Raw genomic sequence first — 26,112 nt, forward strand, 5'->3', positions numbered from 1 at the left:
CGGGGGGTCAAGGTACAAGCAAGGCAGGTGGGCTGGGTCCAGCCAGTCCAATGCCCCCGGATGGTCCAGAGACTGGCTTTCAAGGTGCTTTATCGTGACCATGAAGTCATAGCGCCAAGGCCAAAAAGATGGGCGTCGAGTCCACCCGGGGCAGCAACGAGCCACTCACATTACATGTTGGTACCTCCACGGGCAGGCACCACCCACCTCGGAGGCGCATCCTCGTCTTCGAGCTCATCGTCCTTGACGCGAAGAGACCTAGCACCCCAAGGCCGACCAGGACCAAGACCGTCAAGACCCAAGACCCCAAGACCCCAAGACCCCAAGACCAAGAGCTCATCAACCCACATATCCTTCCGCGTTTCCCACGTCTACAAACCCAGGTCTCGACTTTCTTCATCTTCCCCATTCCCACCTCTCTCTCTTCCTCTCTTCCTCCCCTCGAGCAGACTCTCTTCCTCCAGAGCCTCGACTTCTTTTGTTTCTTCCTTCACTTCCCCCCCGCACCTACTCGCCCTCCAAAGCAGTCCACCTCCCCTCCAAACCTATCACCAACAGTGTCGGCTACTCGCCGTCCCTACATGAGGAGCTTTGCCGCGACACCCTGGATCGGACGGGACTCATCAGAGACTGAGACCCTTTCGGAACCCGGCTGACAGCCTTCTACCGACTTGAAGGACGGGGACAACCACCAATTCCTCTCCATGTCTCCTTGATTGAAGCGAAGCCCTTTTTTGCGCCGCTCTCATCACCTCCCACAATTTCCCTCCCTCAGTGCTAGGTACACTCACCCTAGCAATCAGCCAAGCCCAGCATCAGCATTGGCATTGATTCCATTGCGTTCACGCCAAGAGAGAAAGAAAACAACAGCAGCACGACCGCGAACACCCGCTTTTTTCGAAAGACGTCGTTGGAATACACGTCTCTCAGTAGCGAAACTTTGTGTATTTACGCTGCAGTAACATCCATTGCTGACCATGGGTAAAGACAACTCCGAACAGGAGGATGCCGTGGCCAACCACGTCTCTGGCCAGGCCAACAAGCCTCTTTCGCGTCCTCCTCACTGCTTGACCATTGATGAGACCGTGGCCGAGCTGAAGGCCAATGCTGAAGATGGTCTGACAGACGCTGACGCCAAGGCGCGTCTGGAGGAATACGGCCGCAACCAGTTCGGCGAGGAGAAGGGCGTTCAGCCCGTCAAGATCCTCGTCGCCCAGATTGCGAACGCCATGACACTGGTAAGTTTTCCCTATGACCGGACTGGGGTTGATCGAGGCCCATGCACGACAGCAAACTAACATGGTCGCTCGTAGGTTCTCATCCTTGCCATGGCTGCCTCCTTTGGTATCGAATCTTGGATTGAGGGTGGTGTTGTCACTGGTGTCATTGCCATCAACATTATCGTTGGTTTCCAGCAGGAGTACAAGGCCGCCAAGACCATGGACTCGCTCCGCTCCCTGTCATCGCCTACCGCCTCCGCCGTCCGCGACGGATCTAACCAAACCGTCCCTACTGTCGAGATTGTCCCTGGTGACATGGTCGAGCTCAAGACCGGTGACACTATTCCTGCCGATGTCCGCATCATCGAAGCCGTCAACTTCGAGACCAACGAGGCTCTTCTCACGGGCGAGTCTCTTCCTGTTCGCAAGGAGCCTTCCATGACTTTCGAGGACGAGACTGGCCCCGGTGACCGTCTCAATGTCGCCTACAGCTCTTCGACTGTCACCAAGGGCCGTGCTCGTGGTATCGTGTTCGCGACCGGCATGTACACTGAGATTGGTCAGATTGCTGCTGCCCTCCGCGGCAAGAGCTCCCGTCGTCGTCCTGTGAAGCGCAAGGAAGATGGCAGTGCTAGCCCTGGTCGCTACGTCCAGGCTGGTATTCTTACTGCATACGACGCTGTCGGTGTCTTCCTCGGTATCAACGTCGGCACCCCTCTTCAGCGTAAGCTATCTCAGCTCGCTCTGCTTCTCTTCGGTATCGCCATTATCTGTGCCATCATCGTTCTGGCTGCCAACGACTTCAACACGACCCAGGAGGTCATTATCTACGCTGTTGCCACTGGTCTCTCCATGATTCCCGCCTCTCTCGTGGTTGTCCTCACTATCACCATGGCCGCCGGTACGAAGCGTATGGTACAGCGTCACGTCATCGTCCGCAACCTGAAGTCTCTCGAGGCGCTCGGTGCTGTTACTAGTACGTCACAATGACATGATGCTGACTCGTACAAAGCTAACCCCATTCACAGACATTTGCTCTGACAAGACTGGTACCCTGACCCAGGGTAATATGGTTGTCCGCAAGGCGTGGGTGCCTGGTGTCGGCACCTTTTCTGTCAAGGATGCTACCGAGCCCTTCAACCCAACCAAGGGATCTCTCTCCTCCCGCGTCGAGCAGCCTAAGGATATCTCTTTCCAGGCTGAGGATGCCGAGGGCGAATCGTTCTCCGATGTTGATGGCCAGGTCAAATCGAACACTACGCTTCAGACGTACCTCAATGTTGCGTCTCTGGCTAACCTGGCCACCGTCCACCAGAACAAGGAGGGCGAATGGCACGCTCGTGGTGACCCGACTGAGATCGCCATTCAGGTCTTCGCTTCTCGCTTTAACATGAACCGTCTCGTTCTGTCCGGCGAGGGCAACAACTGGAACCAGATCGCCGAATTTCCCTTTGATTCCGATGTCAAGAAGATGTCTGTCGTCTTTAGCGATGCCGAGGGCAACCAAAACTGGCTCTTCACCAAGGGTGCCGTCGAGCGTGTCATTTCGTCTTGCCCCAAGATCCAGATTGGCGACCAAGTGACCGACCTTACCGACGAGATTGAGCAGGAGATTCTCCGCAACATGGAAGCCCTCGCGCGTCTCGGTCTCCGTGTTCTCGCATTCGCCAGCAAGCAGGATATCGGCCCCGTTGACGGACACGAGAACCTGGACCGTAACCTTTACGAGAAGGATCTCATCTTCCGTGGCCTCATTGGTCTTTACGATCCTCCCCGCCCCGAATCTGCTCCCTCCGTTCAAATGTTCCACAGGGCTGGCGTTAGTGTTCACATGCTGACGGGTGACCACCCCGAAACTGCTCGCGCCATCGCTCTTGAAGTCGGCATTCTGCCCACCCGCATGAACGAGATCGCTGCCGACATCGCTAAGACGATGGTCATGGCTGCCCACGACTTTGACAAGCTCACCGATGACGAGATTGACCAACTTCCCCGTCTCCCTCTCGTCGTCGCACGCTGCGCTCCCCAGACCAAGGTTCGCATGATTGAGGCTCTCCACCGTCGCGAGCGCTTCGTTGCCATGACTGGTGATGGTGTCAACGATTCTCCCTCCCTCAAGCGCGCTGATGTCGGTATTGCCATGGGTCAAGCCGGCTCTGACGTGGCCAAGGAAGCATCCGACATTGTTCTTTCCGACGACAACTTCGCCTCTATCCTGAACGCTGTCGAGGAGGGACGTCGCATGTTTGACAACATTCAAAAGTTTGTTCTCCACGTGCTTGCCCAGAACGTTGCCCAAGCTTGTGTCCTTCTCATTGGCCTTGCCTTCAAGGACGACAGCAACCTGTCTGTCTTCCCTCTCGCTCCTGTTCAGGTCATGTGGATCATCATGATCACCTCTGGTCTTCCCGACATGGGTCTCGGTTTCGAGATCGCCGCTCCTGATATCATGGAACGTCCTCCCCAGAACGTAAGCCAAACACCAATTCAGATTGCAATGCGCACACACACTAACTCTTCTTCAGCTGAAACAAGGTGTCTTCACGCCCGAGCTCCTGTTCGACATGCTTGCCTACGGCCTCTGGACTGCTGCTCTCTGCATGGGTTCTTTCCTCGTCGTCATGTTTGGCTTTGGTGATGGCCAGTTAGGTGAGAACTGTAACGCCGACTACTCAGCAGCTTGCGACACGGTTTTCCGCGCTCGTGCTACCTGCTTCGCTTCTCTCACTTGGCAGTCTCTCTTCCTCGCCTGGGAGATGGTCAACATGCGCCGGTCTTTCTTCCGCATGGTGCCCGGCAGCAAGCGTTACTTCACTCAGTGGATGCACGACGTCTACCCGCAACAAGGTTCTCTTCTCTGCTGTTGTCTTCGGCTTCGTCACCGTCTTCCCTCTCAACTACATTCCTGGGACTTAACCGTGTTGTATTCAAGCACACGGGTGTGACCTGGGAGTGGGGTGTTGTCTTCATTGCCGCCATCCTCTTCTTCATCGGTATCGAGATTTGGAAGTGGTTGAAGCGCGTCTACTTCCGTCGCCAGGCCCGCAAGGACACGGGGCGGCATCGCGGACGTGGAGGCTCGCGTCTTCGGTGTCTACTACGACCTTGGTGGTGTGGATTTTGAGAAGTCGGCGTCGAGCCCCAGCAGCAGCGGCGAGAAGGAGCTCCGCGAGAAGCCGTCCAACAACGGCGTTGTGGACAACAAGAAGGCCGATCTCGAGGCATGAGTGGATGGTCTTTTCAGATGATACCAACCTCCATCGGTCGCATGGGATGGGCCGAGGAGACAAAGAGTTTTGTCCTTTTTATTCTGTTTTTGAATCAAGCGGGAAACATGACCTCTGCATGAAGAGCATTTAGATGGGGTTTATCTATTTTACTATTTACTTTCCAAGTTTTGGAAAAAGTTTCAGTCCCGTCGGTCGCAGCAGCAACGCCGTCGACGGGTGCAAGATGATGAGGTGCGCGGGTGGGATGTAAACGCAGCAGCTGGAGAAACGATTTCATGTGTAAACTGTCTTCTGGTTGATAACTTGCCGAATGGATTCATAGTCAGATAGGCAAAAGCTGAACATGCTACCTACAACGTTACCTTCCGGTGTACCGTCGTAATAATTTGAGTGAGAAGTATGTGCCATCGGGTCGAGACTTTTCCCAACGGATTTCAGAATCATCTTGGCCTCGACGTAGCCAAAGGGCGTGACATTGCATCAGGATCTCTATCACGACATGACGTTGGAGACACTCGCCGCAAGCCTGAACAGCGAGGGCCAGCGTCACATGTTCTACATTCACCGCCTGATCTTACTCGCCAAAAGCCGTGGGCCGTGGCTTTGCGCTAGAGACGGCCTCACTAGAGTCGGGTTCTCAAGTAAGCTTTGAGGCTCGCGCACGAAACTGGTTGGTGCCTGGCTCGTCTCGGCCACACTCTGAACACAAGTGACGCCAAACGCATGCAGTCCACAGGCATGATGGGCGTTTCGAGGCGGGTTCCCGTCGGGGGGTTCAAGGTGCATAGGGGGTGCGAGATGGCCCTTCAACGCGGAATGCGCCTTGCCAAATTCGATGGTATTCGAGCATGGTACAGCGTTTGTGCAGAGGCCGAACAGAGGTGGGAGTGTCGGGATGGCGGCTTGAGTACTTGGTCGGTGATGGGGATTTGGCGGGGTGAGTTCGAACATGACGGTGCAATTTTGTAGACCACCTGATTTGAAGAGCTTGGGGGTTAAAATAAAAAAACACCTCTTTGCACAGGCTGGGCGTTGAAGGCATGCCGGTGGTCGGTTGTTCGTGAGAATGGTGGATCGGTTTGTACTTTCGGACGGGTCATGCTGTCGGGTCGTGGGTGGGCGCTTGATTGACGTGCTTGTCGCGAAGTTGCTGGCAAGGTCAGGGCTGTGCCAGATGGCTCATGATGCCGAACCGACCAAGTTGCAGTCCTCATGTCCACGTTGCGCATGGCAGGTATAAGACGGTCCGTCGGGTTGGATAAATGGTCGTGTGATAATAAGCCTGGCGGCAGCCGGCGACCGGCTCAGTCGAGGCGGATCTGCAACCCAGACGGGACATTGGGTCCCTTGATATAAGCCCGGCAGGCTCGGTTCAGGTGCACGCAGGGATAAGCATGGGCGTTTCGGGCCAGTGATCCCCGGATGGGTGGGAGATCTCAAGGATGGGGACTGCCGGCTGAGCTCCCCCGGCGATGCCATGGCGATGCAACATGGCCACGACGGGACAATCTGGGGATGGTGTTGAAGGATGAGCAGCCTGGTCCAGTAGTGTGACCCCGCCGTGATCCGAGACGGGGCACCCGGAGCCGGCAGAAGAGAGTGGGTGGGGATGCTTTGTTGGAGAAGGCCGGCCATTATTGGGCAGAGTGACTGAAGCAGGTGCGATGGGCCAGGCGCGGGGCTGCGGGGGCGTCGCGGGGCACCAGGAAAGCAAAGCACTGTGCTTCCAGGGCGGTGCCAGAGAGGGAAACAGCGTCAAACAGCGTCAAACACGGTGTTTCCTGGGCGCCATACTCGCCGCCGCACGGCCTGTGTTTCCCGCAAGAGCGCCCCAAAGAGCAAAGAGCTATGGGGAGACCCCCACCTGCCCACTTGGAGGGACGTCACTGCCCTTTTTTTTATTTGCTCCTGACACGCTCGACACGGTCCAAAACTGGTGCCAGCCAAGGGGAGAGAAAGAGTGCCCCGCGAACCGGGATCTGGCGGGAACTGGGATTGCGACTGGGAAACATGGGGGGAGCTCTCCCAAGCTGTCTCTAACCCCTCCCTCTCCATGCCCCTCCCCTCCAAGGATCGCTTTCCAAGTTGTCACGCCTGTTTCCAAGATGCTCCTCTCCACTGCCATCTCCATACAATGAATGGGGGTGTGACCGCGGAGCCCACGATCCAACGAGAGAGCAGCAAACACCGGCATGGCGCCGACACGAGATGCGAGACGGGCAAGCCGCCCCATTCAGGAGGAGACGTGACGTGACGAACCTCCCGACGCCCACCGACGCAACGTCAAGACATCCATGCGCTTTTGCTCCATCCTGGCCCGGCTGTGCTAGCTAGTCATGGACTGGTTGGTGTCGGTGTGGTCTGGTCTCGATGTCGGGGACGGAAAACGCCAGGTCCTACCAACCTTAGTCAAAGCCGACGGACCATGGCGATGAGAGACCGATAAATACCCCGATCCGTCAACCTCTCGCCCGCTCCCCTCCAGCTTGCTCTTCCTTTTTCCTCCTCTCCTTGCTTCCCTCAAACGAAACCTGACTGGCATCCTCCTCATGCTGCAGTGCCGTCACAATGTCTCCCAAGTCCATCCCCCCTCAGGAGATCGAAGGCACCCCAGACTGGCAACACCAGGCCGTCTTCCGACGAAACACTCTCCCTGCACGCTCCTACCACATTCCCGAGACCTCCCTCCTCCTCAACGGACAATGGGAGTTCTCCTACACCTCGTGCCCCGAGGAGTCTCCTCAGCCCGGCGACGAGGACGTGCCCGAAGACAACTGGGGCACCATTGAGGTCCCCGGCCACTGGCAGCTCCAGGGCCACGGTCGCCCTCACTACACCAACACCGTCTTCCCCATTCCCGTCTGCCCGCCTTTCGCCCCGACAGACAACCCCACCGGTGTCTACCGCCGTACCTTCAACGTCCCCTCGACCTGGGACGCCAGCGCGCAGCTGCGCCTGAGGTTCGACGGCGTCGACAGCGCCTACCACATCTACGTCAACGGCGCGCTTGTTGGCTACGCCGAGGGGTCAAGAAACGCGTCCGAGTTTGATGTCACCGACTTCGTCAAGCACGATGCGCCCAATGACCTCTTTGTCAAGGTCTACCAGTGGTCTAGCGCCACCTACATCGAGGACCAGGACCAGTGGTGGCTCTCTGGCATCTTCCGCGATGTCCACCTCCTGGCCTTCCCCAAGACGGACAGGATCGATGACTGGTTCCTGCGCACCGATCTGGATGCCAAGTACGAGAACGCCACGCTCCAGGCCACCGTCGATGTCACGGCCTCCAAGTCGGACAGCCTCAAGATCACCCTCAAGGAGCTCGTCAAGAACGGCGGCGCCGTCATCACCACCAAGGATGCTCCCGTCAAGAGCGGCGACACCAAGATTGACCTCGACTTGGCCGTCTCGAACCCCAAGAAGTGGACTGCTGAGACGCCCTACCTCTACCAGGTGGAGATCACCCTCGGCGCGCACACCATCCAGCAGAACATTGGCTTCCGCAAGGTCGAGCTCAAGGGTGGCCTCATTCGCGTCAACGGCGTGCCCATCCGCATCTATGGTGTCAACCGCCACGAGCACCATCCCAAGTTCGGTCGTGCTGTTCCTCTCGACTTCATCAAGAGGGACCTGCTGCTCATGAAGACGCACAATATTAACTCTCTGCGATGCTCGCACTACCCGCCCCATCCTAAGCTCTTCGACATGTGCGACGAGCTCGGTCTCTGGGTCATGGACGAGGCCGATCTCGAGACGCACGGCTTCTACGACTGCATTGCCCGGCCTCTGGACATTCCCGAGGAGTGGGACTACGAGGAGCGCAAGAAGCAGACTTTCCCGCCGGCGGGCAAGTACACCAGCCAGAACCCCGATTGGAAGGAGGCCTATGTCGACCGCATGGTCCAGCTCGTCCAGCGCGACAAGAACCACTCCTCCATCATCATGTGGTCTCTCGGCAACGAGGCCTTCTACGGCGACAACCACAAGGCCATGTACGAGTACGGCAAGGCATTTGACCCCACGCGCCCCATCCACTACGAGGGAGACGTCGACGCCGTGACGGCCGACATGTTCTCGTACATGTACCCTCCCATTGACAGGCTGCTGCACCTCATGAAGACGGCGGGTGTCAAGGAGGACGGCAGCTGGGACAAGCCCATTGTTCTTTGCGAGTATGCTCACGCCATGGGCAACGGCCCCGGTGCCCTCGACGACTACGTCGAGACCTTTGAAGCCAACGAGCGCCTCCAGGGAGGTTACATCTGGGAGTGGGCCAACCACGGCATCTGGAAGGAGGACCCCGATGGCAAGAAGTACTATGCCTACGGCGGTGATTTTGACGACTTCCCCAACGACGGCACCTTTGTCATGGATGGCCTGCTGCACAGCACCCACGAGCCGACCCTTGGCCTTGTCCAGCTCAAGAAGTCCTACCAGCCCCTGCTTCTGTCTGTCGAGGGAGGCAAGCTCGTCATCAAGAACAAGTACGACTTTGTTGGTGTTCAGCACCTGTCGGCGACCTACAAGGTTGAAGAGCTTGGTGAGAGGTGAGTGATCTGAATCCCCAGCCCCCCACTGCTCTATCATGCAAGCGCTAACTTACTGTTCCAACCAGCACCTCGCACATTGCTGCCGGTAGCCTCGAGATCCCTGCCGTCGCCGCCGGCGAAACAGTTTCGGTCGACCTTCCCGCCTCGCTGTCGAACATCAAGTCCACCAAGGATGTCTACCTCACCGTCTCCTTCCGCCTGAAGGAGTCTACAAACTGGGCTGAGCCCTCGCACGAGATTGCCTGGATCCAGCACCAGCTCTCCTCGGCCGAGGCTCCCGCGTCCGCCGCGGCCCTCAACACCCTCACCTCCAAGCTCACAGTGGAGAAGACGCGTGCGCGGGCTACCATTTCCGGCCTCGACTTCTCCTTTGTCTTTGACACCGCTCGCGGTCTGCTTGTGTCTTGGACGGCTGGTGACAAGACGCTCCTGGAAAAGGACCCGGCCACGGGTGCCGCGCTGATCCCCAACTTCTGGCGTCCTCCCACGGACAACGATGTTCCCGTCGCCTGCGTGTACTGGAAGCGCTTCGGCGTGCACGAGCTCACCAGTCAGCTGCGCTCTATCGACATTGTTGAGTCGGCTGACAAGGTTGAGATCTCCACCAAGACGTTCCTGTCCCCCCCTGTGCTCGCCTGGGGCTTTGAGACGACGTCCAAGTACACCATCAGTGCCACTGGTAAGCTGACGGTCGATGTCGACCTGACGCCTACTGGCCGCATGCCGACAACTATTCCTCGTGCCGGTTTCAACCTCCACCTTCCGAAGGCACTCAGCCAGGTCAAGTACCTCGGTCTCGGCCCCGACGAGTCGTACCCCGACAAGCAGACGAGCCAGCGCGTCGGCGTGTACAGCGCCACGGTGCCTGAGCTGCAGACACACTACGAGGTGCCGCAGGAGAACGGCAACCGCATGGCGACGAGATACGTGACGCTGACAGAGGGTGGCCACGGCCGTGGCTTCCGCGCGACGCCCTCGGACGCTTCGGCGTGGACCGACGAGTCTTGGCGCAACTTCAGCTTCCGTGCCAGCCACTACTCGGCCGACACTCTTCACTTTGCCAAGCACCCGTGCGATCTCGTCGAGGCAGATGCGACGCTGTTGCGCCTTGATGCTCGCGTGGCTGGTGTCGGCAGTGCCGCGTGCGGCCCTGGACCGCGCGAGGATCTGCTTGTCAAGACAAAGCCTCTCAAGTTTGGCTTCGTGCTCGAGCGTGTAGGATTTTAAGTGCCATAGGATGAAGGGGAAAATCGAGGTGGAAATGGTTCCATATTAGACGGGACAAGGTTATGAGCGTGATGACAATCCAATACAGTATGAACATGTTGAATTTTAACACTGTACGACCTCGGTGAGCCAGCGATCATAAGAAGGATTGGCACCACATCGACCTTTGCACATCAACATCTGAGCATCTCTCAAGGTAGTCTCGACGACCTTTGACAACCGATCATGGACTCCCAAGCAGCAGCGAACGTTCTGGGGACCCTCGGTGCTGTATGTGATTTCTATTTGCACCAGCAAAAAAATGGGCACAGGGTAAAGACGGAAAGCTCATCATCCTTGGCAGGTCTGCTGGTCCATCCAGCTCATCCCCCAGATCGTCATCAACTACCGCCGCCACCACGCCATCGGCCTCCAGCCCTCCATGATGATGCTGTGGGCCTGTGCCGGCGTCCCCCTGGGCGTGTATAACATTGTCCAGGACTTCAACGTTGCCCTGCGCATCCAGCCACAGATCCTGACGCTGCTCAGCCTGGTGACCTGGATCCAGTGCTATTACTACGAGAGGGTAAACCTGCACCGTGCAAGCTGCAACCGTCTCTGGATTTCAAAATCACTCACGCGACGTTACAGAAATGGACCGTCGCCCGCGCCCTCGCTGTTGTCGTCCCCGTGGCAGCCCTGATGGGCGGCATCCAGGCAGCCCTCATCGTCGCCCTGCGCATCGCCCGCCACGCCGAAACCGAGTGGCCCCTCACGCTCATGGCCGTGCTCTCGGCCGTGCTCCTCGCCGCCGGCGTGCTGACGCACTACTGGGACATCTGGACGCACCGCACCGTGCGTGGCATATCGTTCCTCTTTGTCGGCATTGACGCGCTCGGCGACGTCTTCTCGCTCGCGTCCGTCGTCTTCCAGCCGCGCCTGGATGTGCTCGGCATGGTCATCTACGCGACCGAGCTGGTCCTCTGGATCGGCGTCTTTGCTGCCGGGGGTTGGTATAACCTGCGGCCGTGGATGCGGGGCAAGCTGAGCAAGGGCGGAGAAGGGGAGGACGAGTCGCCTGCTGCTGCTGCTGCTGGTCATGATGATGATGAGCCGGGCGTGCAGACGGAAGGTATCACGGCGCATGGCAACTACTCGTCGACCTCGGTCTTTCGGACGGCCTCGAGGGAGGAGGCCAGCGGAGTACATCACAGGATGGTCGCTTCACTCAGGGGGAGCGTAGAAGGATGAGGATAAAGGCCCCCACGTCGCAGACGGGGGAGGCAGATTCGCTGGCCCATGAACCGGAAATGAGAGCAATAACTACAACCAATGACGACAACCAACACCGATGCCATCCTAGTCTTGATATATCCCCCGAGAGATGCCGCCCAAAAAAAAAAAGAAGAAAGAACAAGAGAGGTATAGACCCGGCGCCCCGCTATGCCATGACCGCCGCCGCACCGAAAGCCACGATCGCCGCCGCCAGGCTGAAGGTCTGCGCCGAAGCGCCGCCACGCTGGGTCGGCTGGCCGCTGGGGTTGGAGACCTGGCCGGGCTGCGTCGTGTTGGTCACGGGCGTGCCGCCACTGGCGCCGTTGTTGTTGGCGTTGACGCAGCTCTGCGACGAAAAGCCCTGAGCGCTGTCCTGCAGGGAGCGCGTGAAGCCAGCAGCCATCTGGGCGGCAATCTGCTGCGCGGCCTGGGGCACCTTGCTGACAATGGCGTCGATGAGGCCGCTGGCGCCGGTGGTGACCTCGCCGACCTGGGCGCGGACGACGTCGCAGAGGTTGGCCTGCTGGAAGGCGGGCTGCTTGTCCTGGAGGTTCTGCACGAGGCTCTGGCCGTTGGTCTGCAGGCTGCCGACGAGCTGCTGGAGCTGCACGGTCTCCTGGAGCGTGAGCTCGTTGCTGGCCTGGATCGACGCCGTGCCCTGTCGGAACGTGTTCCATGAGCTGCTGCGACGCCTGCTGCACCTGCGTCGGGTCCGTTGTGAAGGCCTGCACGGCCTGGTCCAGCGAGCCGATGTCCGTGGCCACCTGATTGATGACGCCCGTCACGATGGCGAGCTCGCGCACGACGAGGGCCGGAGCGTCGCGTTCTACGGGCGTCGGCTTCTCGGCGATGGCGGAGCCGAAGGCGGCCATGGCCAGGAGGGTGAGGTGGGTGGTGATCTTCATGGTGTGTGTGTGTGTGTATCGTGCTTCGTTCCGGTGGTGGGGGAGGTTATGGGAAGGATGTATGGACAGAAGAAGAGTGTGGTCTGTGATGCGTGGAAATGTGAGAACAAACCAAACAACAAAAAAGCAAATAGGGGGATGCCGATGCTTATAGATTTGTTTAGTTGCCATCGTCTCAGGGCCAGCAAGGTTTGAGAAGCGAGATCTGCCCTCTGCACTGACCGGGGGTGAGCTTGCGGCCTTGAGTCTTGACCATGCTATCCAGTCCTGGGTTTCATGTGGGCTGATTCGACTGCTGAGGACCGTGGACGGCGTATCACGACCGTGTTTCTCCTCGTCGAGACTTGGGCCGACGGACGACAAAGCAGCCCCTTATGCCTCAAGGGGCGACATTTCGGATGGAAGTTCCGCTTCTGGGTTCGGAAAAGGGGTTATATCTGCAAATGGCCGTTATGGACAGACAGGAGGTAGGCAATCATATCCGAGACCGTGAGTCGTGGTGAAGGTGAAGCTTTCCACTGGTGCGAACCTTAAGCCAACCCCTTGCTCTTTGTCGGTATCACCACCACAGCCCAAACCATCCAACAAGAGTGATATCCTTCCAACGACCTCTTTGGAAGCCCGTTCTAGAAAACATTGAAGATGCGTTTTGTGACCGCTGAAATCAGAAGCAGTGGTGAGGATTGATACTCCGCTCGGACGTGGTCGATGAAACGCTCCTCGTGCGGCTCCGCCTCCTGATGCGCACCCAGCCGGCATCCGAAGCCGTGCTGCGTGCTATTCCTGGTCGGCCCCCTCGCCGCTCGGCCGTCGATCGAAGATCAACTGGGGATGTCGACTTTTCTTTTGACTTCTCTCGTGGCGATATCCATCGATTACCGGGTCAGATACTGGTCTGAGGGTGTGCGGTCGTGCCTCGGCCGGCTTGGAGCTGTATCGTTCTGTTTAGATCTTGCGCACCATACAGAGGTCGGGTGACATTGCCAGATTGAGCGACGATTTGCTTATAGACCTTTGCTTACATGTACAGTTGAGAGCGTCGCACTGAAGGGAGTATCAGCTTTGAAACATTCTGGCCTCGCGCCCTCGCGTCTCCACATCCGACAGCAAACAGAAAGCTTCGCCATGGTGCATGTACCCAAACGCGACAAGCGAATGCACTTGAGATGAAGGCATCGCTTTCTATGACGACCTGGCGGCTGCCAAGTCACATAAACCACATGCTGTCTGAAGGGGCTGGCCATGCCCCAACATGAGCTGAATGCGAGGCAGGCTGTGTCCGTCGGTGTCACCACGTGTTGGACGCTGACCAGCGTGTTTCCTTGGAGAAGAGGCAATGGTCTATTGTTCGCCGGTTTGTAACTCAAATTCTCAACCTCGAGTTGAGATGGGTATCATGCAAAAGTCGTATCCCTATCGACCGCAACAGCGTGGCAGCCCTGAACCTGGACCCTGTGCCAGGAGTTGCTTCCAGTCCGTCCTTGCAGAAGAAAACACTGGGAACATGTGCGACGCCTTGCACAGCGATCCGTCCGTCCGTGCACAACCTCCTGGTCCTCACTTGAAGATGCGCTTGCCGCCGGTCCGCACGGGAAATCGCTCGACACCGTCGCTCTGCTGCTCGTGCCACAGCCCCTGCGTGCCCACCCACCCGCTCTCGCCCGACATTTTGTACTGCCGCCACGCCTCGCGCAGGTGCTCCGGGCGCAGGGGCCCGCGCTTGTCCTTCTCGCTGAGGCGGTTGATGTCGCCGCGCACGGTGGGATCCGTGTTTTGCGGGGGAAACTCGACCTCTGACTGCTTCTCGCCGGTCGCGTTCATCCACTCGCCCTGCACGCTGATGGCCTTCTCGATGAGTTCGCCGATGAAGTATTTCGACACGGATTTGATGGCCAGCGTGACGGTAGGCGGCACCGACTGCGAGACGGTGGCGTTGACGACCTGTACAATCGATGATGGACCACGTCAGCAAGCGTCGCTCAGGTATGGGCAACAGAGACCAAGAAAGACAGAGGGAAACATACCCTCTTGACGACATTGTCGGTCAGTTTGGCCGCGCGCCAGTTCTCATAACGGTTCATCTGATCCTCGTCGAAGCACTCGACAAGCATGGCACGCAGCCTGATCTCCTCCTGCTTCTGCTCCTGCGTCCTCGTCTCACCGCCCACGAGCCCCATCTGCATGTCGTTATCATCATCGTCATCGTTGCCGTCCTCGCCATTCTGCCCATCGGCACCGCCGCCCGCCGTCCCGCCGCGTCCGCTGACGAGCGAGGGCGTGGGAGTGCCCGCGTCGGGGGCGCCTTCGGGGTTTCGATTCTTGGGCTTGCGGCCGCGCTTCTTCTTCGGGGGTCCTGCTGGCGCGCTGACTTGGCTGCCGCTGACGTGACTGGCTGTGTCGACCGAGGGGGAGCGCGCGAGTGGTGATCGCGCCTCGGGCGGGAAGGAGGTCTGGCGGAGGGGGTGGGTCGCCGAGGAGACGGAGAGAGTCGAGGCCTTGCGCCGCTTGAGAGAGGGTTGGGAGCCGCCGTCGGAGGCGCGCTTCTTTGAGACGGGCAGTGGCGTGTGGGCGGGATAGGGAGGGGAGATGGCCGTGGGCGACTGGGCGTAGGGGGGTGAAGCCATGCTGGCGGTTGCGAGTGGTGTGCTTGTGGCCGTCTTGAAGTTATGATCGATATGATGTGACGATGAAGGCAAGGTATAGATGGGGGGTCAGGTTGAGAGGCAAGCGTTCGAGATGGATATGGATGTCGATACATCCGTCGTAGCTGCTGCCAGGCTGAGAGCTCAGAACAGGGGGAGGCTGAGAGCTGAGACAGGGAAGGTGCAGAGTGCTTACCTAACATGAGTCACATGATCGGCGCTCGGGACTGCTCCGACAAGGCACGGACCATACCACGCGGACCCTGCAGTGGAGCCCGTGGATTTGACGTCAAACCCCGGACTCTAGACTCTAGACTCTAGACTCTGAATCCCATTGATAAGATAAGACCAGCCCCTCTGCTAATCCCGTCCGCCATTAACCGGCGATCCAGTAGAGTCAGTCCCTGGCCCGGTCATGATTCCATTTTTTTCCCCTACTCCCCAATCCCCCTCCCCCTCCGAGTCGGACCCTTCCCTCCCGACAGCCTGTCTCTAAACCACGCCGCTCGCTCGTGACCCTGTCAATTCACCCACGCAATGGCCGGCTCCGAAGTCACGAGCTCCGAGAGGCGTCACCGTCGCAAGCACAACGGCCACGGCCACAGCGACGCGGCAGACGCCCCTCACAACGCCAGCGACGCCGATACCGCGAGCAGCCACTCGAGCAAGGCGAGCAAGTCGAAGAAGCGCAAGCACCACCATCACAAGTCGGCCGTCTCCTCCCCCGAGGCGAGCGACGCCGACACGGCCAGCCAGAGCAGCAAGCGCTCCAAAAAGTCGAAGCGCAGACATGCCGACGCCGACGCCCGCGCCGCCGCCAACGGCGGAGCCAAGCGCCGGCCGAGCCTGAGCCAGCCGGCCCGTGACCCGCGGGACATCACCGTCAGGAAGATGAAGAAGCTGCAGGAGGAGGAGGAGGAGGACAAGCCCGTCGTCCGCACCCCCAGTCCCGTCATTGACTTTGACGGCCTCAGCCGCCCGTGTACGTTGGACTCTTTCTCTCTCTCTCTCTGTCCCAACCCCTCGTTCAAAGTGTAAAACAGTGACTGACTCGCTAGGGAACCCCCCCAACAGCCCGAGGCACGCGCGAACGTCTCGAAGAGAACCCCGACCAGGCCGCCGAGCGCCTCCAGAAGATGCAGGCCGCCGTCCGCACCATTCTCGAGTGCGTCGGCGAGGACCCCGACCGCTCCGGCATCGTCGACACGCCCAAGCGCTACGCCAAGGCCATGCTCGACTTTACCCAGGGCTACCAGCAGAACGTCGGCGACATTGTCAACAATGCCATCTTCCAGGAGGGCCACAACGAGATGGTCATTGTCAAGGACATTGAGATCTTCAGCCTGTGCGAGCACCACCTCGTGCCCTTTACCGGAAAGGTAGCCAGCCCCCCCCTCCCCTCTCTTCCACAAGAGTCTCCATCCGTTCTTGCTCAGAACAAAAGCTCACACGCGCGGCCGCAGATGCACATTGCCTACATCCCGAAGAACCAAGTCATCGGCATCTCCAAGCTGCCCCGCATCGCCGAGATGTTCAGCCGCCGCCTGCAGATCCAGGAGCGCCTGACCAAGGAGGTCGCCAACGCCATCATGGAGGTCCTCAAGCCCCAGGGCGTCGCCGTCGTCATGGAGTCGAGCCATCTGTGCATGGTCATGCGGGGCGTGCAAAAGACGACGGCCAGCACCATCACGAGCTGCGTCCTCGGCTGCTTCGAGACAAAGTCCAAGACGCGCAACGAGTTCCTCAGCCTCGTGGGGCTCAAGAAGACCTAGTCGGCAGTTCTCGTGTGGACGAGGAAAACAGATACTCGGCATTCTTCTTTGGGTTATTGATTTCTTCCCCTTTTGGGCCAGGGGCGGGGCTCTTTTCTAAACCCCGCCCAGCCCCTCTCACATTCATGGTGTTTCGGCGTCGGCAGCAAGCATGGGGCTCCAGAATCGGGCGTATCCCTCTTTTCAACATTGGGTCAAAGCATTTTGGGCGGTTTGGGTGAAACGGGTGGCTGTTAGATGGTTCGAGCTCAACGCTCTTCTTCGCGACGGATACTTACTTGTGTGCCGATATAGTTCGTGCCTGTGCTATCGGACTTGAATATCACTTGCAATGTCAATCTTGCATGACGAGGCTCCCTCTTTTGACATGTCATACCATCTCACTTGATCAAGCTGCAGTGCCAATACCCTGTTGAAGTAACTTGATTCATCTCTGCGCCCTTGTCCTACCCGTATGTAGACACGCCATATATGACGAAAATGTGCTGTGACAATGGTATATCCTCCGTGACCCATCCTATCAGAACCCAATGTATGCAGAAATGAAGCAGCGAGAAGAAAAAGAGTCCCAAAACCTGCCGTCTATAGCCACCAGCCGACCAGCCTCTTCAGCTGGTCGGTAGATTCCATCTATCTGATGAGGTAGGTCCCTTTTGACCATCTCTCGAATCATTTCCTGTTTATGTGATATCATGTCCCAAACAAACACCAATAGGTGAGCCCCAAAACTCCTTGAAAATGTTGAGAGAAAAAATAGCAAACAATTCTCATCGCATAAATGCCCAACCAAAGCAACAATCGTTACCGGCTCAGACCAAGGTCGTTCTGCTGCAGGAATGCCGTGGCTGGGCCATCACCTCCCTGTTCGGCGGCTTGAAAGAAGTGGATCGCGATACACATGAGTGACGGGTCATTCCACACTGTTGCTCCTTCTTCCGCTCCACCCTCATGCCCCGAACTTGATACATTGCCAGTGGTGCTAGATCGGCTCCTGTCACCGGGGTAGAACCTGGCGCCGGACCTTGAACCCCGACCATACTTGTCCATGACGGCTTGCTTGAACACCTCGCGAGGCTTCGAAAGGGGCAGCGTTGTACGCTCCAGCAATTCTGGGTCCATGAGATAAAAGAGGGCAAGCTCACGCTGGGCGGCAGTATCCCCTTCTTTGGCGAGAACGGTCCACATTCTGCCTGCATCCGCCAGGCTGTAAGTCGTTGTTACGGGAGCAGGTGAGCTCGGTTGTGATGACGAATCTGAACTCTGTGCGTGGGGTTCCTTGCCCCTCTCCTGTGTGCTTCTGTAGGCCTTCTGGACCTCATCAGCCACATCAAGCATTGTCCTGCACACTTCTGACTTGAGCCCAAGCGCGGCCAGCCCAGTATCCCAAAACGCTTTGCCTTTGTCTGTCTTGTCGAGTACAGCAGGATGAACGAAAGCCGCGATGAATTGCAAGTCCCTGAAAAGCGTCTGGGGTCGAATCGAGGCATCGCGTAATAGCGATCGCAAGACATCTACAACAGCGTCGGTGTGAAGGTTTGGAACTCCCACGGTCCGAGTATCAAGACTGCCAAAACGCGAAGGAAGCGATCCAGCGATCGTTGGAGAGATAACTGGTGACTGCAACAGAGCATGTGAGCGCCGTTCCTTAACATTGTCCATGTCATCCTCGAGCGGAGTGGGCCGACCGGACCCTCCACTGCCGTCATTATCAGGGACATGCGGGCTGGCTTGGTTCCAGTCCATTCGTGACCGCTTTGTCCCACCCGTGGCCAGGGACGCGAGAATGAGTTGCTCAAGCTCATACAGAGCGTTGAGCTTGGCATACGGGTTTGGGTGGACGCAGAACATGCGCAACAGGCGCTGGTACGCCTTCTTATAGGGGAACTCAGGTGTGCTGTCTTTCAGTATGGGACGATGCCGAGTGGATGCTGCATCGACTGGTGTGGTCGTACTGTCGGTTCCTGGGACGCTCGCAGTCTCGGTCGTCTCGGAGCTCTTGTCGGTCTCACCAGCACTCCTGAGATCCCCGCAGCTCTTTTTCTTCTCGATCACGCGTGGCTTTCCTGAGGCCTTCGAAAGTTTACCACGTGTAGACGATAGACCTTTCGCCCGCCTGTCGAGCGCATTTCGTCGTTCTATACACTCTTGGCCCAGGCTTTCAAACCATACATCAGTCTCGGCGCCAGACGCAAAGACAAAATTGCCCAGGTCCGAAAGAAGGAGACTGGTCAGTGTCTGCCGCAGATCGGTAAAGAATCGTGTCTTCTCCTCCGACAGGCGCTGCTGATAAACTGTCTCATTTGATGACGCTGAGGTTCCAGGTCGTCCGGTAGATTGGCCCGAGAAGGAGGGGCCGATTTGGCTGTGAGCATGGAATGTGCTTGATAGGTTCGTCACACTCGTAGTGGGCGAGTGTGCCCTTGAAGCCACAGTGCTTGGGGAGATGGCAGACTGAAAGGGCGACCAGAATGTCGAGCTCGAGTCAATGGTGTGAACAGGTGAAGATGCGCCGAAATAGTCCTGCCCGTCTATGAAATCGGAAAGAGCCGTGCTGGCCTTTGAGAATCGATAGCTTCCTGAATCGAATGATTGCTGGCTTGCATTGTGCGTCGACATGCTCCTAAGATCCCTGGGCATAGCAACCGATCTGCCGTGAATGTTGAACCTGCGTTCTGGCTCGCTGATGATGCTTGCGGCATCGTCTACGCCATGACCCCAGCCCGGCTCTCTATCGCGGCCGCCTTTGAACCCTTCAAGCGTCTTGCGGTCCCGCAGGTACAATTCGCTCGACCATAGGACAGGTCCATCCATTATGGACTCGCCGACAAGCTTGGAAATACATGTGTCGACCTCGCAGCAGAATCTGTGGATTCTCTCTTCACCGCGGCAGAAATTTGTGACGTCAGCCTGCTCCAGCCAACGCGATGTCTTGTCGGCTTGGTCGTCGCTGAGCTTATTCGGCCCACCTTGCTCTTCTGAGGCGCACAATAGATCCATGATCTGTGACTCGGTGCGGTAGAGATAATTGGCGGTGCCGCGAGCCGAGTGAGCCCTGTTGCGTTGAAATGTACCCCATCGACGAGGCATGCCCATCGTCTTCAAAGCTGCACAAATGTTGCGGGTGTGTTCGTAGGGTGCTGAGGTGCGGACGTCAGAGACATACCACATCTTATCACGGAGCGCCCGCAGGCGCCTCATCATGCCATCGATGAGACCTTCGTGCCTTTCCTGGCTTTGCTTGAGCCAAACAAGCCAAGCGTCGTACTCTTCAATGCCGGATGCAGATCGACGTATCGAATCTCGAGGGCCGCGCGAGAAGATGTTCAAGAGTATAGCGAATCCATCACGACGTAGGGATGTTGCAGTGACAGCGTTGAGCTGCTGCAGCGTCTTCCAGTACAGGTGCGCGGAAACGAAATCGGACTGAGCTCGCGACTGTGCTGATGCCGCCGTCAGCATGGCGACCAGCACAGAAGAAGAATCCGAGGATGGTGCTGGTTCTTCGTCGTTTTTCGAGCTTCCCGTAGAATCTTCGGGTGCTTTGAGTGCTGGACTCTTGATGTCCTGGCCGGCGTCTCGCCCACGATATGGATTCCGATTCGGCGTTGACCGCTCAGTTGTGACTACCTTGTTCTTCGATCGGTATCTCTTGATGCCGGTAGCCCGGTTACTGAACTGTGCGCGGGTTGCTTCTGGCTCGTTACTTTGTGGGATCTCAAAATCCTCTACCAGTTTCAAGACAGAGTCGCGAAGTTGGTGGTAGTCCTTGTCTAGCTCCGGTCTTCCATCGTCTTCGTCATCGTCTGTATCGCTGGTGGACGAGTTCTCTTCTTCCTCGATTTCGTCCTCGGGATCATATGTCATTTGCGTAGACAAGCTGTTGCCGTCCGAGGAAATGAATAATACCGCCCAACGATCTGCACAGGGGTGGCATGAGCCCTGGACGGTTTCCATGCCTAGAGCGGCACTCAGCTCTCGAAGGGCGAAGCGCAGGCGATAGCCATCGTCCTCATAGCCATTAAGTCGCTGTTGCGCGGCCGAATCGAGGGCTGACGGCGAGTAACGTTGAGGGGAACCCGCACCATGATCATCGAAAGCAGTTCCCTGCGAGGTTGTTGCATCGCTGACAACTGAAGAGGCACTAGTGCTAAGTACAGATGTCGTTTCGAAGTTGCTACGCGAACCACCCATCGATATGGGCTGCGAGATGCCAGACATACCAGAGATTGACGGGGCAGCAGACCTGAGCCCACTGGACTGGGCTGACATTGGCCTCCGTTCGGGAAAGAGAGCGTTGACCAGAGTGACCAGATCTGCAGGGCTGATGACCAGGTAGGGATGCACTTCAACAGTCTCCCTGAGCGATGTAATGGATCGCGCAGGTAACAGCTTGGCCATCTGCCGCTGCGGCCGTGCCCCTCTGAACCGGCTCAAAATGTTGTCGACATGGCCTTGAACCTTAGCTGGGACTGACATGGTGCCTTTCTTGTAGCACGTCATGTTCACCACTAGTTCCTGTGCTTTCAGTGCAACCTTCTTCAGGATGGTTTGGCGGCCGTATTCTGTGATGTGGTAGTCGGCCATCATACCAAAGCTTTCCGGGTGAATGATGACATGCAGGAGAAAAGAGGAAAAAAGCCACTTCCAAACGAACCAATTTCTAGTACTGTCGACGAGTTTGCTGTCAATTCGCCGCAGGATCGCATTGCCGAGTTCGAGGAGACCCTCAGGTATGCCTGTCGCATCCTCATCGTCCACAATGTCAAAGAGCTCATTGACAGCTCGATCATAGAACTCATCAGCAGCTATGCTATCCTTGGGGGTCCAATCCGAAAGGTTGAAGCGAGTCCCGTGCTGGTCCTCGGCACGGTCCAGAAGGAAAGCGCCGTCTTCCAAGATTTTCATGAGATACCATTCCATATTGGATTTTCCGGCCCAGTCACGCATGGTCGTCCAGACATTCATGACAGAAATAAGCATATGCTCGCTTTGGACTTTGTTCGCCCTGGAATCCGTAATCAGCTTGGCCATGGCGGTTGCCCAGATATCAGTTCGTCTCCGGTCCTCTGCGCTGTCTGGCCCAGCCGAGTTCGCAAAGCAGGTATGTATGAGAGCCGACAGAGGGTCATGCCGTTGAAAGGAGAGTAGGCGCTCGATGGCGGTGTTCTGCTGCGTCGAATATCGACTCGAGGTGCCGGATGCGTGGGTTCGCGGGGCTGGTCGACCATGGAAAGGGAGGACAGACTCGATAGGTTCCAGTACCTGATGGAAGCTGGTAAGGGCATTCAGTTCAGCGGTGGTCAAGGTGCAAAGCCTAGTAGCTAGATAATCCGGATTGGTCCGTATTTGGTTCAGAAAGTTAAGAAACGTCTCCCTTGCAGAGGCTGGTATTTCGTGGAGAAATGGTGCAACAGCAGCCAAGGGACCAGCAGAGACAGGTGTGCTCGAGGAAGCCTCCAAATTATCGGACAAGGTGTCCATTTCGGGTTCCAGAAGAGCGTACTGGCGGAGGCCATCGCAACTTTTTCGGACATCGTGAATGGCGTTGAAAAGGGGTCCAAAGGTTTTCTTGTCGTCCTTGCGGAAACAATCTGCTAGGTTCCTGCGGGCAATCTCACCACACCGAGTCAGTCGAGCAGACAGGGCAGTCGATATCAAGTTCCTTTGCAAACGTATCCTAGTGTTGGCGCGCTTGCGCTCCTGGTACTTGGACAGTCGAACCAGGTGGGCAAGTTCCTCCAAAGTAGTGCCATCGGAACTGTCATGTGGCTGGAACGGACTCGAGTACTGAGACAAATCTGGAAGAAGACTCGGAGCAAGAGGAGCAGCGCCGGTGTCAGAAGAAACAGACGGGGGCGTCTGAGGAGCAGCGTCTTTGGCGGGTGATGTGGAAGAGGGCGTCACGGGTTGAGCAATCACTGGCTTCCTAGCGCTGGCTGCCGCACCATACTGCTGTGAGAGAGGCCGCCTTGGTGCGTCGTCACTGCGGCGCAAAGGCAGCGAAACGTTGATGTTGGAGACTGGCGGGGGGGTCGGCGAGCAGGGGCGTCGCATGCGCTGGGAGAAAGAGGCATGGTCGTCGAGCGAGGGCGTCGGCGATCTCGAGTTCGCGCTTGTGGGGAGCTTCTCGTCGTCGGGAGAGAGGGCTGCAGGAACGAATGGCGCAGGTTAGCAGTGGTAAAGGTAGATGGACGGCGCGGAGGGTAGCAGTGAGAAGAGTGTTGGTGACAACAGTAGTTGTCCCGCCCACTAGTTTGACTGCCTGGACATACGAGCTGAGGAAGAATGTATGCGAACGGGCGACGAGAGGGAGCGTTGCATGGAAATCATTATGCGCCCATGGAGGTGGTGGACCGCAACGAAGACGCTGAAGCAACGACTAAATGCAACGGAATATGGTTTCAGTCGGATCGTCCCAGGCCACGACTTTGAGCGTCTCGTCAGAGTGGCAGACTCTGGGCAGGACGGAGTATTTGGGCAACAGTGTCAGGTTGGTGGGACGATCTTGTGCGGGCGACGTCGCGATCGTGTGATCGGGGTTGAGGCGGGGGAGGGTAAGCGAGTCGAATGGCGGGGGAGGAGAAAGGGGAGAGGGAGGTAAGGAAGGAGAGGGTTGGCGACGGTCAGCTGGCGACACACTGAAGACGAGTCATCGGAGGGCACGGTGAACGAGGTAAATGGTGTTTTCGAAGTTGGAAAGACGAAGGGGGGGGGACAGATGAGGACCTGGAAGCTGGAAGCTGGAAACTGGAAGCTGGAGAAGGTCGTGAATGTTCATGATCCACCTTGACCCGAGATGGGATGGCTGGCAGCAGGGACAACAGGGGCAGCACCAGGTCCGTAAGGTCCATCGCGGCTGCCATCGCCGCCGCCATGGCTCAACAGCTTCACAGGCCAGTGCGTCCCGGACCAGGTCAGGCCGGCTTTGGACTGTCGGTCATCCGTCCTGGCAGGCGCAATGCCAGGCTATTGGTCCCTCGTGCCTCGCCTTTCCTGACAAGCAGCACGCAGCGAGCAGCGAGCAGCGAGCAGGCAGTGAGTGGACAAGGTAGGCAGCCAGTAGCCAGCAGCCAGCAGCATGCATCCACCAAGCATCAAGCTGGGTAGCTACCAGGTAGGTAGCAGCCGGCTTCTAGGTTAGAACCTGCAGTGGCTGGAGACGTGGACAGCAGGGGGATTGTGGTGGGAAGGAAGCACTGGCATTGGGCATTGGGCAGAACCTGCCCTGAACAGGGGTGTGTCGTGGGCGCTAACTTCGATCCTAGCGACCCTTTGCTGGCACTGGCATCGGGCGGGAACGCCCCGCCCTTGCCTGCCCCTCCCGTCCATTCCACTCAACAGCCGAACACCCTCCCCAACATGGACAGAGGGAGTTCTTGTCATCCAACGGCCTGCTCATCACCGACCGAACCCACGGACAGATCTCATGTCGTGCCGCCCATTATCCTCGGTGCCCTCGCAGTCTTCCCAACTTCCATGTGTCGTGTCTTGTCTGTGGCAAAGACATGTAACTACTCGAGGACGCCGACGGCGACACATTCAGCTGACTTGATGCACTCTAGACACCTTCACACGTCAGTCTATCGATCTGTACAGCACGCGCCTCTTGCCACTTGGTTTGGTGTGCTGGTGATTCCGATGCTCACTACGACAACTCGGTGGTCGGTCACAATCTGTCAACGTCTCATCTGTGCTTTTCCCAAGACAAACACGATGAGATGCAGCGACAGCACACAGCGGGCTCGCTTCGCCATTCCCTCGACCCGCCCAGGCGTTCCTCCTGCCAACCCCGTCTTGGAAACAGGAGCACCTGGTGTCTCGTTTCTGCTTCTGCCTCCCTGAGCTGGCACTGCATCGCATGGCATGACCGTCTCCGTCGTCTGCCCCTCAACCTCTACCCTGCGACCACTGACCTCCATCTGTCCCGTTCCGACCGCACCCCTCGACCACTCAGCCAATCTGCGTCGTCCACGAGGCTGGCCACCATGCCAACACACCCTTCAACTCTCCGCGACCCAGCCCACCCATCCCTGCCGCCCAACCAGTATCAACCTGCCTGCGCCATCAGACGGGGACCCGCCAATAACGCTGGGCTTCATGCTTCCAAGTGTGTCTCTCCTCGACGTTCTTCCTCGGACAGACCATGTCCCGCAACACTCTTTGGTCTGCGGCAGGCCGACTTTTTGATTGAGGCATGGCTCAGCCAGCACACAATGTCATTCACGACGCTTGGTTATCCTCGTCCGTCACCCTCGACCACCCTTTCACCTGGCTCACCCGCTCCATTTTCGTCCCATCCATTGAGGGAATCTTCGTGATCTACGAACCTTCCATCTTCCAGCGAATCGTGCTATGCACGTCAGACTGGGCGGACCGCTCACCCATGCTCGTCCCTAACGTACCCTCCCGCTCATCTCCTTATCAATGGCCAACGGGGAAACGATGGGTCACATGCTGTTCCTGTGTCGAGTCTTGAACCCAGCGCTCCTTGTTACTGGCATCGCCTGAATCGGATTACTCGCCCAGCGGAATGTTGATTACTTGAGAGCAGCTCCAGGTGGCATGGCATTGACAGGCGTGGGCTGGCTTCACAGACTTCATCCTGCCTTCTATTCTTGAATAGCGATCTTCATGTCGCGCATGTTTTCCATCAAAGGCGCCTAGGATGACTGCGCTTCTACCAAGACATGCCGCCAGACACCATCAACGCGCCTTGTGTATCATCTGACCCATTGTACTGGCGCACATATTGCACGAACGCAGAGTATCGGCTGCGGTAACAATGTTCGATGCCTGTACCATGCCCGTAAGATCTCGGGATGGGGCTGCATATCTGTCACCCAGTATGCCCTGCCTGAGATCTCGACAGGCATGAGCTTACTTCGTAGCGGCCGCTAGAAGGATGCAGTTGTGACAGTCACTAACCCGAACAGTTGTCAGGAGTGATGACAAGCGTTAGGGTAACAGTTCTTGTCCAGGTATAGTCGTGCTTTGTCACTAGGCGCTCATTCGACGTCCGTATTAACATCTTCTAGAGCTAGTGCTCTGCCAACGCATTTATAATCCAGCGATGGTCCTGTCATCGCGCGTGTTCGTCTCGTCTCTCGAGAAGATGTGGATCGCTGCTCAACTCTGCGTGCTCACAGGATAGCTGGCTCTGTTCCTAGGAGGCTTTACAGTGCTGATGAAATGCTGGTTGACACTCTGCCCCGCTTCGTCGTCAGTGAGCTGGTTTGTGAGCACATAATCGCGTGCCAGCTACCTCTTTGGCCTGTTTCTCAAACCTCGAGCACATTCTGCGTCATCATTCAA

The 26,112-nt window shown here is 57.6% G+C and overlaps 7 protein-coding genes across 7 annotated transcripts; 4 read left to right on the forward strand and 3 right to left on the reverse strand.

The window, feature by feature from the left end:
- Window positions 1–977: 977 nt before the first annotated feature.
- On the forward strand, window positions 978–4,810 carry VDAG_05014 (calcium-transporting ATPase; the record flags this gene model as incomplete). The annotated part of the gene is made up of 5 exons (XM_009654750.1): window positions 978–1,238; window positions 1,314–2,196; window positions 2,249–3,690; window positions 3,746–4,143; window positions 4,261–4,810. The coding sequence occupies 5 exons, from the start codon at window positions 978–980 to the stop codon at window positions 4,445–4,447; spliced, it is 3,171 nt and encodes a 1,056-aa protein (XP_009653045.1). The 3' UTR covers window positions 4,448–4,810.
- A 2,208-nt stretch (window positions 4,811–7,018) lies between these two features.
- On the forward strand, window positions 7,019–10,227 carry VDAG_05015 (beta-galactosidase; the record flags this gene model as incomplete). The annotated part of the gene is made up of 2 exons (XM_009654751.1): window positions 7,019–8,997; window positions 9,066–10,227. 2 exons carry the CDS (start codon window positions 7,019–7,021, stop codon window positions 10,225–10,227), a joined length of 3,141 nt encoding a protein of 1,046 aa, XP_009653046.1.
- Window positions 10,228–10,452: 225 nt separating this feature from the next.
- Window positions 10,453–11,457, forward strand: VDAG_05016 (PQ loop repeat protein; the record flags this gene model as incomplete). Its single annotated transcript, XM_009654752.1, has 2 exons — window positions 10,453–10,497; window positions 10,858–11,457. 2 exons carry the CDS (start codon window positions 10,453–10,455, stop codon window positions 11,455–11,457), a joined length of 645 nt encoding a protein of 214 aa, XP_009653047.1.
- Window positions 11,458–11,647: 190 nt separating this feature from the next.
- Window positions 11,648–12,386, reverse strand: VDAG_05017 (uncharacterized protein; the record flags this gene model as incomplete). The annotated part of the gene is made up of 2 exons (XM_009654753.1): window positions 11,648–12,097; window positions 12,150–12,386. The coding sequence occupies 2 exons, from the start codon at window positions 12,384–12,386 to the stop codon at window positions 11,648–11,650; spliced, it is 687 nt and encodes a 228-aa protein (XP_009653048.1).
- Window positions 12,387–13,943: 1,557 nt separating this feature from the next.
- VDAG_05018 (uncharacterized protein) lies at window positions 13,944–15,010 on the reverse strand (the record flags this gene model as incomplete). Its single annotated transcript, XM_009654754.1, has 2 exons — window positions 13,944–14,327; window positions 14,411–15,010. 2 exons carry the CDS (start codon window positions 15,008–15,010, stop codon window positions 13,944–13,946), a joined length of 984 nt encoding a protein of 327 aa, XP_009653049.1.
- A 555-nt stretch (window positions 15,011–15,565) lies between these two features.
- On the forward strand, window positions 15,566–16,800 carry VDAG_05019 (GTP cyclohydrolase I; the record flags this gene model as incomplete). Its single annotated transcript, XM_009654755.1, has 3 exons — window positions 15,566–16,010; window positions 16,103–16,407; window positions 16,492–16,800. The coding sequence occupies 3 exons, from the start codon at window positions 15,566–15,568 to the stop codon at window positions 16,798–16,800; spliced, it is 1,059 nt and encodes a 352-aa protein (XP_009653050.1).
- An 801-nt stretch (window positions 16,801–17,601) lies between these two features.
- Window positions 17,602–23,130, reverse strand: VDAG_05020 (uncharacterized protein; the record flags this gene model as incomplete). Its single annotated transcript, XM_009654756.1, has 2 exons — window positions 17,602–22,946; window positions 23,073–23,130. 2 exons carry the CDS (start codon window positions 23,128–23,130, stop codon window positions 17,602–17,604), a joined length of 5,403 nt encoding a protein of 1,800 aa, XP_009653051.1.
- Window positions 23,131–26,112: the final 2,982 nt, after the last annotated feature.

The sequence above is a fragment of the Verticillium dahliae genome, genomic scaffold, assembly GCF_000150675.1.
Source record: "Verticillium dahliae VdLs.17 supercont1.9 genomic scaffold, whole genome shotgun sequence".
Lineage (NCBI taxonomy): Eukaryota > Fungi > Ascomycota > Sordariomycetes > Glomerellales > Plectosphaerellaceae > Verticillium > Verticillium dahliae.